Source organism: Pseudorca crassidens, chromosome 4 (genome assembly GCF_039906515.1).
Source record: "Pseudorca crassidens isolate mPseCra1 chromosome 4, mPseCra1.hap1, whole genome shotgun sequence".
NCBI lineage: Eukaryota > Metazoa > Chordata > Mammalia > Artiodactyla > Delphinidae > Pseudorca > Pseudorca crassidens.
Genome location: NC_090299.1, coordinates 74,641,025 through 74,655,627, shown reverse-complemented (window position 1 = coordinate 74,655,627; position 14,603 = coordinate 74,641,025). Strand labels below are relative to the sequence as shown.

At 34.9% G+C, this 14,603-nt stretch overlaps 1 protein-coding gene across 1 annotated transcript in view; it reads left to right on the top strand.

The window, feature by feature from the left end:
* The window catches only part of PDCL2 (phosducin like 2), a 48,746-nt gene extending 36,430 nt beyond the window's left edge, over positions 1–12,316 (top strand). The window contains exons 5-6 of the mRNA XM_067736060.1: positions 7,566–7,774; positions 11,206–12,316. Coding sequence (XP_067592161.1) covers positions 7,566–7,774; positions 11,206–11,363 — 367 coding nt within the window. The 3' untranslated portion in view covers positions 11,364–12,316. The remainder of the gene's footprint in view (positions 1–7,565; positions 7,775–11,205) is intronic.
* Positions 12,317–14,603: the final 2,287 nt, after the last annotated feature.

The window sequence follows — 14,603 nt, the reverse complement described above, 5'->3', positions numbered from 1 at the left end:
TCTCCTTTAACTGAATAATTCCCTTGCATTCCCTTATTCCCCCAAAACAGATAATTTTAGAGTGCCTAGTTGTATTAAGTATAACCCATATGTCCCCAGGCCTCACCAGCCTGCTGTAACAGTTACCAGGAAGAGTGGACTTTTCCCTAACTCCCGGCCAGAGGAGCTGCTAGCTCCCATAGTTTCACACATCTCTCATGGAAACAGCCCCTCTAGCTTTTGGTCCCAGCCCCTCTGCCTGGGCTCCAAGCCAAATAAGAACAGAGGTCATGACAGTAGCCCTCATGTCCTCATCTCATTCTCTGTATAAAAAGTTCTTCTCTCTTGAGATCCTCAGAGAAATTCTGAACAGAGCAACTTAGGCAAATTAGAACCCTGCTGTTTACCAACTCACCAGTTTCTCAAACAAATTTTAATAGGACACCATGCCCCATAAAAGAAGACATTACTTTTATTGTAACTAAAAAGATTGATAATTAATTTTTGAGTAGTTTAAAGCCTTAAAAAGAATCAATTCCCATTTTACCTATACCACTTATATGGTAAAATCAAGTGTGTAAATGCTGCCGATTTTCATTCTTCACAAATAGGTATGAGGAACACTGACATTTATAATACTGTGATCTGTGTGTGATAAATGTTATATACTGAAGTGATTCACTGAATGTCTTTTCTGAGACCCATTCTGATTAGCAGAATAGATGTTAGTTTTGAATGCTCATACCATAGTATAAAATTTACTTTAATGGTTATATCTAGATAAATAACTAGTTTTGACCAATAATTTTCAAAAATTCATAAAAGAGGTTGAATGTGTTTTAGTCTCATCTAGTCTGTTTCAAACTGTTATGCTTTGATGGACTCAAAGAGTAAGAATCTGTTTTCATAATAGTTTAAGTATTTATGATCTTCTCAGAAAGTTCCTGGGGGGGCAATCTAAGATAGTTACATAAAATATGTGTTTTGGGACTTCCCTGGTGGTCCAGTGGCTAAGAGCACACCCTCCCAATGCAGTGGGCCCGGGTTCGATCCCTGGTCAGGGAACTAGATCCCACATGCTGCAACTAAAAGTTTTCATGCTGCAACTGAAAGATTCCACATGCCACAACGAAGATCCCGCGTGCCGCAACTAAGACCCAGCGCAGCCAAGAAAAAATAAAATTAGTTTTCTTGACATTAAGAAAATGTATTAATGTGTTGGTACAAAATTAAGAAAACTAATCTATAATCAAAGTTATAAAACAGAAAACAATTATTTGTGTTACACATGTTCTTTAGAAAAGTCTAGTTTTTAATAACTTTTTAATAATGTAAAGTATAACTGATAAATTTGTGTTTCTAGCTGCCTTCTAAAAATTTTACAGGAGGGTAAGAGTTTGTTTTTTAACTAGATTCCTAAGCTCTGTAATTTTAATGTCTCTTTGCCATTAAGTTTATAGGCTCAGCCTGCTTAGGTTACCTTAAAGGGATCTAGTTCACTCTGGGCCAGTGAACCTAGTGGCTTAACTTCAAGTCAGCCTTGTTTTCGATTTTATTCAATCTTACGCCTGTGTCCAAGTTCTAATTTGGGGCTTCTACATTATTCCCGTACCCAACTGTACATTTTGAACCTCAAATATCATAACTAGGCCCTTAACTTGTTTTTGGATGTCAGAGGTCTCCCTTAGTTTTTACAGATCTTCTGAGGTTCAATTTTGGCCCTTGAACCCCAACACCAAGTCTTTTCCCTACCGCTTGCTGTCAGAACTGCCTTCAGGTAGCCACTTTCTCCCTGCACTGCAGTCTATTGTGCCATACTCTCCTAATTCTGTACTTTTCACTGCTACCACCAATGCCCACCTGCCTTCTGCCATTAACACCACCCACCCCATAAGTGGGTCATACCACCGACTCAGCTCTCATTGTGATAGTAATCATAAAATTCTTCTAAATTAGATATTTGTTGGTGCATTTCACCTATTTGAGGGAAACTGAAGCTTATAAAGTATTTATGTCATTGCTTTGTGTGGAAAACTGATTTAAGTTAGGCAGTACATGTTTTTCTAATATTACCTTTAGTATGCTATCCACTAAAATAAAGCAGTATCTAGATTTGTAGCAGGTTATACTTATCAGGATATATATGTATACATATATTCTGAAATGTAAATTAAACATATAATGCATTTAATTTGTTTTTCTCTTAGCTTTTTGTTACATAAATTGATATATAACATCTCTTAGTGTTAAGCTGATTTCTGAGGATTTTGTAGATGCTGGAGGTGCAAAGGCATATAAGGCATCTATCTCTCCCATTAAAGAAATTTCAGTAGAGGGAGACAATTAGATGTAATAATAATGTCTTTTAGGTGCTATGATTGAATTCTATACAGAGTAGAGTAAAGGCACTGAAGAGGGAGTAGTAAGTTCAACTCTTGGAGGGTGGAAGTACAGGACTTTCTGTGAAGTAATTCTTGGTCTTGGCCTCAAAAATTAGGAAAAGATTCCCCGAGTTTACAGAGTTGGAGGAAGTAGACAGACTGAATGGGGTATTTCCGATGGGGTATGCAGCTTGAACAAAGGTACAGAAATAAGAGGGATCATCTTGCTTTAGAGGACCTTGAGTAATATGGTGGCAGGCAGACAATAATGCTGGAGAGATAGGCAGGAGCCAGACCACAGAGAACCTTGAAAGCTACCCTGAGGAGCCCAGACTTATCCTGAAGGCAGTGAGGAGCCATTGGAGGATTTTACAATCAAGGGAAGGGCATTTGTTGCATGATGAGATTTTCCTGCTGAGCCAACTTTTTCAGTAGGGTCTAGGATGGGTTTGGGGAACCATGACTGGAAACGCAGAGACCACTTAGGACAATCTGAAGTTGCTCAGATGAGACAGGAAAGGAGGAAAGCAGTAGAGAAAGAGAGGAGAGGATAGGTATAAGATAAGGAGGTAGAATCAATATAACTTGATTACTTATTAGATATTGTAGAGGAAAGGGAGATTTTTTGGCCTGAGTGCACTGAGAAAATACAGATGTATTATGGTACAATGTATTATGGTATAGTTTAGATGAGAAAAGCTATAGATGAGCAGCTCATGAGCCAATATCAAAGATTACTAAATTAATGTATGTTTATATATGTCAGATGAAAATAAAATATTTAAGTTAAAATTATTTTTGTGTGATTCCCTGCTTTGACTTTTTTACCTTTGGTCCCGCTTTATCCATTTCTCCCACCTCTGGCAGCCACCAGTCTGTGCCCTGTATCTATGAGCTTTTTTTTTCTTTCTTTCTAGCTTCCACATATAAGAGATATCATATGGCATTTGCTTTTCTCTGTCTAACTTATTTCACTTGTCATAATACCCTTTAGGTACATTCGTGTTGTCCCCAAAGGCAAATTTTTGTTCTTTTTTATGGCTGAATAATATTCCATTGTATATATACCACAATTTCTTTGTCCATTCATCCATTGATGGACATTTAGGTTGTTTCCATATCTTGGCTATTGTAAATAATGCTGCAATGAATATGGGGGTGCATGTATCTTCTCGAGTTAGTGTTTTTTTCCTCCAGATAAATAACCAAAGGTAGAATTGCTAGATCATATGGTAGTTCTATTTTTAATTTTTTGAGGAACCTCTATACTGTTTTCCATAGTGGCTGTACCAGTTTACATTCCCACCGCCAGTGCACAAGAATTCTCTTTTCTCCATGTCCTTGCCAACATGTTATTTCCTGTCCTTCTGATAATAGCCATTTTAACAGGTGTGAGGTGATATCTCACTGTGGTTTTGACTTGCATTTCCCTGATGATTAATAATGTTGAGTATATTTTCATGTACCTGTTGGCCGTCTGTATGTCTTCTTTGGAAAAATGTGTATTCAGATCTTCTGCCCATTTTTAAATCAGATTGTTTTTTTGATATTGAGTTATATGAGTTCTTTATATATTTTGATATTAGCTCCTTATCAGACATATGATTTGCAAATATTTTCTCCCATTCAGTAGGTTGACTTTCATTTTATTGATAGTTTCTTTTGGTGTGCAGAAGCTTTTTAGTATAATGTAGTCTCATTTACTTTTGCTTTCATTGCTTTTGCTTTTGGTGTCAGATTCAAAAAATCATTACCAAGACCTACGTCATTGCTTATGTTCTCTTCTAGGAGTTCTGTGGTTTCAGGTCTTACATTCAAGTCTTTAATCCAATTTGAGTTAATTTTTGTGTATGGTATAAGATAGGGATCAAGTTTCATTTTTCTGCATGTGGCTGTCCAGTTTTCCCAACACCATTTATTAAAGAGACTGTCCTTTCCCCATTGTATATTCTTGCCTTCTTTGTCATAAATTAACCATATAAGGTGTGGGTTTATTTCTGGGCTCCCTATGCTGTTCCATTGATCTTTGTGTCTATTTTTATGCAAATGCCATAATATTTTAATTACTATACCTTTATAATACAGTTTGAAATCAGGAAGCAAGATGCCTCCAGCTTTGTTCTTTCTCAAGATTGCTTTGGCTATTTGGATTTTTTGTGATTCTATTCAAATTTTAGGATTATTTGTTCTCTTTCTGTGAAAAATTCCATTGGCATTTTGATAAGGATTGCATCGAATCTGTAGATTGCTTTGGGTGCTATGAACATTTTAACAAAAATAATTCCAATCCGTGAGCACAAAGTATCTTTCATGTTTGTTTCTTTTTCAATTTCTTTCATTAATGTCTTGTAATTTTCAATATGCAGATCTTTCACATCCTTGGGTAAGTTTATTCCTGAGTATTTTATTCTTTCTGATGCAATTATAAATGGGATTGTTTTCTTTATTTCTCCTTCTGATAGTTCATGATTAGTGTATAGAAACACAGCTAGTTTTTGTGGATTGATTTTTTTTATCTTGCAACTTTACTGAATTCTTTATTCAGTTTTTTTTTTTTGATGGCATCTTTAGGGTTTTCTACATATAATATCATGTCATCTGCAAATAGTGACAATTTTACTTCTTCATTTCCTATTTGGATGCCATTTATTTATTTATTTATGTATCTTGCCTAATTGCTCTGGCTAGGACTTACAATATTATGTTGAATAAAAGCAGTAAGAGTGGGCAATCTTGTCTTGTTCCTCATCTTGAGGAAAGGCTTTCAGCTTTTCACTGTTGAGTATGACATAAGCTGTGGGCTGGTCATATATGGCCTTTATTATGTTGAGATACATTCCCTCTATACCCACTTTGTTGAGATTTTTTTTTTTTAATTTGTGAAACAAGTTTAGCAAAATATATTGAGGATAAAAGCCAGAAACTGATAAAGAAAAGCCAAATTAAAAAATATACAAGTCTTCCCCCAAATATTGATAAGACCTAGCGCATTACCATTGATTTCAGTTTTCAGGGTTTGTTTAAAAATGGAGCAAGAACTCAAAAGTACATGTGAAGCAATTTGAGTGCAGAAATCCTTATTCTTCCTCTATCATTTATGTTTGTCTGGCCTACAATGAACTAAACTGCAATTTTTTTCTTAGTGGTTCAGCTTTATCAAGTTTTTCCAAAGCATGCATTTGATTTTCTTAAGAACTACAATGATTTTTGTTGTCCTATTTTTATTTATTTGTTAATTATAATAAAATGTGCAATGGGCATAAATAGGTGTAGAGGGAAAAAACAGACAAAAGTCCAGAGGGGTTACCACCTGCCTGGGGCATGCAGTATGCCCTGGCATGAGCCACTCAGTTAAAAGAGCTTTGACTTCAACTATAGGTGTGACAGGTTTTAGGAGTTGAGAATACAAAGGGGAATAAGATGCTTTTATGGTATAGTACAAGAGGCCAATTAAACATTATATATATATTTTGAAAGGACATATAAAGTGTAGTACAAGAGAAAAAAGTACTAATTTTGTCTGTTTAAAGAACTTTTCCCTAATTAACATCAGTTCACACAAATATTTCTTTACACTTGTTTCAAATATGCTCTATATGAATGATGAGAAAATGCATACAAAGGAGAAATACATGTATCAAATTCAGTGTTTTTTTTTTTTAAAGAAAATACTGATAAAGATCAGATTTTTTTGTTTGTTTGTTTGAGGGAGGAGGGGAGATGAAGTTCATCCGCTGTTGATATCAGAATGGGTGAGACTGCCCAGTGAATGTGTCTAGAATTAGAAAAGGGTCTAGGACATAATTACAAGCAATATCTACATTTGAGGTATAGACAGAAGAAGGAAGTCAAAGGAGTAAAAAGGAAATTAATAGAAAGTGTTATCACAGAAGTCAAAAAAGGAGAACTCTTTAACAAGGGAAGTGAACAGAACATAGAGATTTTTTTTTACCTTTTTCATCTAGGCTGTGACCAGAAGGAGAGAGAGTAGTTTATTAGAGGGAGAGTTAAAAGGGACTTTTTAAAAAATTTAGTAATTTTATGTAAAGTGGAGAAGGAAAGGTTAAGAAAACAGGAAGAGAGGGAAGCAGAATAACAAATAAAGGCCCCATAGGAAATGGAAAGAGTGTGGGATAAAGCAGAGGATTAGCTTTGAAAGTATTTGATGAATCTGTGAGTGAGTGATAGACTGAGAGAAAAGGGACTAATTAACGTGTGAGTGTAATGAGAGTTAAGTGATAGAGCAGGAAGAATTGTAGGTTTTGGTTACATTTCCAATCAATTTTAAATTTCTGATGAAGAATAGTTCTGGATGATGGGGAACAGGATGTGGCATGTCAAAGAGAAGGATGGATGAAGTTTGTTAGAGTAAAGGAATTCAAGGAAGCTTGAAATAACTTCAGATGTGATGATCTCACATGGAAATAAACGCTTGATGAAGAGTTGGGATCCCCTTGTTTCAATTCAGAGCTGCTAAGGAGTCCCTAGATATGTCCTGTTTTTTTCTTTTCTTTTTTCTTTCTTTCTCCTCCCCCCTCACTGCCCCCCAACCCCCTCCATGTGCTATAAACTAGGAACTGGCTCGATTAAATTGATGCTAAGTCAGATGTGGTTAGCTTCAGTTAGGCAGCAAATTCCCGTGGTAGCAAGCTTCATTCCCAGGCTATGACGGTGTTTGTAATAAAAATGAGAGAACTTGTGACTTCCCTGGTGGTCCAGTAGCTAAGGCTCCGTGCTCCCAATGCAGGGGGCCCGGGTTCAATCCCTGGTCAGGGAACTAGATCCCACAAGATGCAACTAAAGAGTCCACAGGATGCAACTAAAAATTCCACAAGGTACAACTAAAGCTCCCACAAGACGCAACTAAATATCCCACAAGACGCAACTAAATATCCCACAAGACGCGACTAAAGAAACTGCATGCCGCAACTAAAAGATCCCTCATGCTGCAACGAAGATCCTGCGTGCCACAACTAAGACCCAGTGCAGGCAAATAAATAAATAAATATATTTTTTTAAAAATCAGAGAACTCTATAGTTCATCCTTACTAAAGGTAAAAATAGAGGATAGCAATTGATATGCTCTTATATTAAAAGAATATCTAAAGATATATTTTTGTTATGGAGATGTTTCACTTATTTTATTAGATTGAGATGAGTAGTCTTGTTTTTTAACAACGTTGTGTGTACTGTTTCTCTGTTTAGCATCCCAATGTGTTCGTTGGTTAACCAGCATCTTAGTCTCCTAGCAAGAAAGTTTCCTGAAACTAAATTTGTTAAAGCCATTGTGAATAGCTGTATTCAACACTACCATGACAATTGTTTACCAACAATTTTTGTTTATAAAAATGGTCAGATAGAAGGCAAATTCATTGGAATTATAGAATGTGGAGGGATAAATCTCAAGCTAGAAGGTAATGATGTTACTTTTAAATTCACTTGTAAAAATTCTATAAATTAACATATATCATGAAAGTTTATTTTCATAAAACATAAGGTTTTTCCTCTTATTTCTTATTTTCTCTTACTTCTTTTTCTTCTTAGATGCCTCCAGATTAATTTTCCTACAGTAATACTATCATAACATGCATTTGCTTAAATCCTTAATGGTTCCTTGTTTCAAATAAGTTAAAAATTCAGAATCATATGCTTGAAACTTTCAGCCCATCTATACAATTATACTTCTCAGTGCTTCCTAGTCGCTGCTCCAGCCAGGCTGGTCTTCAACCACTACCCCAGACGCACTTAACTCATTTATGGCTTTATACTTTGTTTCATACTCTTTCCCTATACCCCAAATACCTTACCCTACTTTTTTCTTCCATCCAAACCCTATTCCTTCATGGGTCTCCTAGGTTACCATTTATTCCATTATGTGTTTCTGGACCAATTTCTAATCTGTTTTCATCTTCTCTACTGAATTTCTATAGCATATATTCTCTATACAACTTATTTTCCACTTACCTACATACTGTCAGATTTTGTTGGTTAACCAATTCCCTTTGAGTTTTGTCTCCCTAACAGGTACAAGGACTATGCCTACTACTATTTTCTTTTTGACAGTACACAGCACAGGACTTTATATTTTTACCTTTTTTAATAATGTTTACTTTCTAACCTAGTTCTAAGACCATATTCTTCAGTTAGTCATTTCTTGGAACTGCTTTAATCCTGTATTATTAAAATCTTTCTCTCAGACAATCGTATTAAAGCCATTGTGAATAGCTATTTTTAACAGCTTTCCTTTCACTCTCTCATTCCCCTAAAACTGCTTTTGGCCTTACTAAGGCCTCCAGTATTTTGATTGTTCCAGAATTTTCCTTCTCCCAGTCTCTAAGGCCCCTCTTTGTTTTACTACCTTGTTTTTTCAGCTTGTACCTTATCCTCTAAATTTAAAAACTGCATAGAAATACAGACAATAATATAGTAAATATTCATGTAATCATTACCAAAAATAACAAATGTGAACATTTGTTCATGTTTGCTTCAGCTATTTGTTTATTATTGAAAAAAACAGTACAGATATTGTTGAGGTTGCCTGTATTTCCATTCCTAATCCTGTTCCCCTCTCTGCCTCACTAAGCAATCACTATCATGAATAGTGTGTTATCGGGTCCATGCTTTTTAAAATTGTTACATTTGAAAAAAAATTTTTAATTGTAAAATACACATAACATGAAATTTACCATTTTAACCATTTAAAAATATACAGTACAGTATTATTAACTGTAGTTATTGTGGTATACATTACATACCTGGGACTTAATTTATAAATAATGTTATTTTATTTAATCATTTTTAAGTATATCTTTAAGTGACATTAAGTATTGATATATTTTCACTGTTGTGCTGCTATCGTCACCATTATCCATCTCTAGAACTCTTTGCATCTTGCATAACTGCAACTCTATATCCTTAAACAATAACTCCCTATTCTCTGTTCCCTTCAGACCCTGGCAACCACCATTCTGCTTTCTACCTCTGAATTTGACTCCTCTCAGTGAATCATACAGTGTTTGTCCTTTTGTGACTGGCTTGTTTCACTTGGCATAATGTCCTCAAGGTTAATCCATGTTGTAGCATGGGTCAGGATTTCCTTCCTTTTTAAGGCTTTACGGCTGAATAATATTCCATTGTATGTTTTTATAGCACATTTTGTTTACCCATTAATGTGTTGATGGAAAGATTTGTTGCTTCTGTCTTTGGCCGTTGTGAATAATGCTGCTATGAACATGGACGTGCAAATAACCTGTTCTAGTCCCTGTTTTCAGTTCTTTTGAATGTATACTCAGAAGTAGAGATGCTAGATCATATGATAATTCTACTTTAGTTTTCTGAGCGACAGCATACTGTTTTCCATAGGGGCTTCACCATATTGCACTCCCACCAACAGTAAACAGGAGTTCTAATTTCTCTGCATCCACACCAACACCTGTTATGTTCTGTTTTGTTTTTTAAAATAGTAACCATCCTAATGTATGTGATGTGTTTTTCCCCCACTGGCTTTTAATATTTCCAGTGTCATTTTTCAGGATTAAAAAAAATGCTTCAATCTGTTTCTGAAATTTCTACTATGTTCCACTGGTCTGTTTGTCTATCCCTGAATCAATATAGCACTGTGTTAATTACTGTACCTTTGTAACAATCTAGTTGTCTCTAGTAGGGCAAGTCTTTTTCAAAATTTTATATAAATGTTGGAATTAGTCAAGTTCTGTGAGAAATACTGTTGGTTAGTTATTAGAATTATATTTATAGATTAATTGTTGGAGACTTGATATCCTAATAATAGTGAATGTTCCTATCCATGAATAAGATATAGCATGTCACTCATTTTGGTCTTCTTTCATTTTTTGGTAGTTTTCCTCATAAATATAATATATTTACAGTTGGCCCTTGAACAACACAGGGGTTAGGAGCACTGACCCCATGCAGTCGAAAATCCACACATAACTTTACAGTTGGCCCTCCATATTTGCGGTTCTGCATCTGTGGATTCAACCAACCATGGATCATGTAGTACTATAATATACATTTACTGAAAAAAACCCACGTATAAGTGAACCCCTGCAGTTCAAACCTGTGTTGTTCAAGGGTCAATTGTATTACTTTTCATAATGTAATATATTTTGTAATTTTCCTCATAAGTGTATTTTGTAATTTTCCTCACAAATGGTCTGTTCATTTATACAGTGCTTAGGAATAAATTTAACAAATAAGGAATTTGCAGGGTTGGGGGATTTTGGTTATCAGTTCAATTCTTTTCAGTTTCCCTGTTGAATATGTTTTCGTAATTCACATTTTTGTTGAAATTTTCCCACTAAAATTTTCAAATGTATTGGCATACTTTTTTTCTCATAGTAGTCTCATGGCTTTAAAATCTTTATCTTGGTTATTCCCCATGTAAAATCTTTATATTATTTGGTTTCTTTCCTTTACTTGTGATCATTTTTGCCCAAATTGTGTCTATTAGTCTCTTCAAAGAATCAACTTTTGATTTTGTTGGTCACCTCTACTGATTTTGTTTTTCTACTTTTGCTAAAGTCTTTTCTTCATTATATGCCTCATTCTGCTTTCTTTGGGTTTACTTTATTTTTTTCCTAACTTCTTGATTTGTACTTTCAAAGCACTATTTTCAGTCATTTTAAAATAAACATTTTAACCATAATTTCTCCCTTTAAGTATAACTTTGCTGTATCCAATGTGTATCTTGATATTGTAGTACTTTCATTGTAATCTAGTTCTAAATATGTCATCATTTCCACATTAATTTTCTTAGAGTCAACTTCTGTTTCATATAGATGTTCCAAGATTTTTATCTGATTTATTGATGGATTATTTATTGCAGAACTTGAATGGAAGCTAGCAGAAGTTGGAGCAATACAGACTGATTTGGAAGAAAACCCCAAAAGAGTCATTGTAGATGTGATGGTATCTTCAATTAGAAACACTTCTATTTATGATGATACTAATAGCTCAAACAGTGATAATGATGATACCAAATAGAAATATTTAATAAATAGCTTTAAAGTGTTTATATATGGAATATTTTATTTGCCACTGCCTTTATAATCAAAGATCAGAAAATTCATAAATAAATTTCTTTTTATATTAGAATTATAGCTTATATGTCATTATAAAAACTTTCAGGTATTTTAGAATATTCATTGCCTCCAACAAAACTAGAATTTGTACTGAACCCTTAATATTTGTTTGTGATTTATCTTTTTTCGGATCCTTATTGGACAAAAACAAAAATATTACAAGTCCTCTGTGTTGCCTGCTCACTTCCAAAGAGGCCTGTGGATAAAAATGATGAAAGAGAACCATGAAATTTCATTTAATTTACTTCAATCAATATTAAAGTCTATTATTTAGGGGCTTTGAATGAAAATACTTAAATTTATGACCATATGACTTTTGTTCGAAATCTCTTACCTATTAAAAAAAAAAACCAATCAATAGAAAAAATGCAATTTAAAGGTTCTGAAAAGTACACAAGAAACTTCTGCACTCATTGTTGTATTTTTAATAGTTGTTCTATTATTAAGGTAGAAAATATTGATTTACTAAGTATACTGACAGGCAACAGAATTATTAGAACTGTATGACATTGTAAGTGATACAATGTAAGTTTCTAAATCATGAAGAGAAGTGAGAAAAATATATTATGAGGCTTATGTATGTTTTAATAGTAATCACAGAAGAATTCATCATGAGAAAATATGTAATACGAGGACACTGAAGAAGACCTGCAGGATGTCTTATCTTGGCTTAATAATTAACACCACTTTTAGAGAAAATGGTGTTAAATCCAGCATGTAATAATAGTTCAATAACAGATTTTATTCTTCTACTATTTTTGTATTGATGACCCATCATTCTGATTATGGATATTCACCGATGTCTGTGAGAGGATCTAGACTTTAAATGATTAGATTACAAAAATAAATTGGTGAGAATTGAGGCAGTTTAACACGGAATCAGAAAAGGCTCTTTGCTCTTCTTGGGGGTGAGTTGGGATCACAGAGGCTGCAGAGAATGATGAAGTAGAAGGAAAGTTAAATACAGATTGAGTAAGGTAATGATAATTTATTTCACCAGATAAGGTAAAATCAAATGATCTAACTTTGGAAAGAATCAGGAAGACCCCTTCTGAGATAACAAAGAAAGGTTTTGAAAATATATATATTGGGATGAAGGGAAGGAAAGTTGGGAGTTGCACATAGTGGTCTTTATTATAGCTTTATGCACACATATCAGAGACATAATTACCTATAAGATCCAACTCCTGAAATTCTCTAACAAATGGATGGAAAAATTCCTATTGAGGATAAAAACAGTTGTGGAAATTAAGGGAAAAGCCATATTATCATAAAGTTAAAATGTAACTTTAGTGCCATCTAATATATATAAGTATAAACATTATTTCCCTTCCAATTGAAACTAAATGCAAAAGGTTCCCCTAAATGTAATCTTGTTTTAGTAAATCCATATTTGCCTATTTCCTTTTTTAAGTAAAAATTAACAGAGGAAGTACTAAAAGTATTTAAGATGTCTGAATAAAAAGATCCATATTTCTTTTAACTCTTAAATCCACCAGGTGGCAGTAGTTTTTACATAAAGCATAGTTCATGAAAACTTTAACATTTGTAAAATTCATAAAATTATAGCATGTTAGAGGTGGCTGGTTTTGATTCCAGCCTCAGCCTTTTTCAAGTAACGCACACACACACACAAATACATTCTTCTAGCAAGTACTCGTGCTTACCAATACAGGTCAGTACTATTTCATACCCTACTTCATTTATACATTCTCACTTAAGTAGGGTATAAATAATTGTTAGAATGTGGGGGAATTATTTAATATTTAATATTGTGTTTCCCATTTTATTGAATGAATTTTTATTTGCTTGGATACAAACTTAAAAGGTTTTTTGAAATTGCCAATATTCAAACATTTTGACCTACAAAAATGGATATTTCATATAGCCAACCTAATATTTTTCTCTATTCCTTGCTGCCAACCATGCTGTACTGAAACTCCCTTCCCTACTTTATAGTGTCTCTTATTGGTCAAAGTGTGGTCCTAGAATCAGCAGCAGCCCCAGGGAACTTGTTAGAAATGCAGTCTCTGGCCCCATCCCAGACTAGCTGAATTGGAATTTTTGTGTTAATGAGATCCTCAGTTGATTAAGCTGCACTAGTTAGCAAGTCCCCTAAAGACATCTTGAACATATTCTTTAACTCTTCTCTCACACTTTTGGTTATGAAAAGTCTGTCTGGTTTAAAACTCCAATCTCAGGTCCCAGGCAAGTGCTCTCTGGCTGAACTTGTGACTCAGGAACTCTGAAGATGGAAGGTGGAGTTTGTTTTTAGCCAATTACTTCCCTCTCTTTTCAAGGTCCATTCTCTGTGGTTTGGGGACTGGGAGGGAGATTAAGGAAGAAAGGGATACGTTTCTCTTAACTGGGTAAATACAATCCATATTGCATCAAAATGTTCACTCTTTAATGGGCACATTGAGTTCTAGAAACTCAGAGGCAGCCTCTCCACTGCATGGTTCCTTGATATGGGCGATCCGTTCTTTCTGCAGCTCTTTCTCTTTTGATCTCTCTCAGTTCCCACTCCCAGAAGTATACCAGCCTCTTGCTGCTAGAATTTCTTTTCCCCTTAGGTGTCAAGGTGTTTCAAACCCGGAGGGCACTTTCTCAGCAGCACTGATGGACCCTGTAGAAATTTACATATCCTTGCCATGGCAAATTGTAGGAGTTACATTATTTAAGCCCACTTCCTGGCTAGCTGTTTCTCTCCAAGTCTCTATCCTCCTGTTCATGTAGTTGGATGCAGAGCATATCAACAATCTGCAAGAGATGAGATTCCAGTCTCTTCTTACAGTCACTGCAGTTTCTCTAGCTGATCCTGTTGGAGCCTCGTTCACGTAACTTAGAGTGGGGTGGGGAATAAATGAGAAATGAAAAGCCACAGTGCTCTCCAGGAACCTCGTAAGACATGGCTCCAATGATTCTCTCATCCTCTTCTTCTCATGTGTTCTGCTTATAGGCCTGAAAGTGGGAGTGTTAGGTCCAGTTTTGTCCAGCGTAGTCTTGGCTGAAGGAGAAAGTATCTGGGTCCAAATGTAAGCAGCTATTTAGAGGGTGGGTACTTCATGTTCTTTGTTGCCTATTTTGGACCTCATTCAGCAGCCTCTCATACAGGTGTTAGCTGTGTCTATTATAGTGTTAT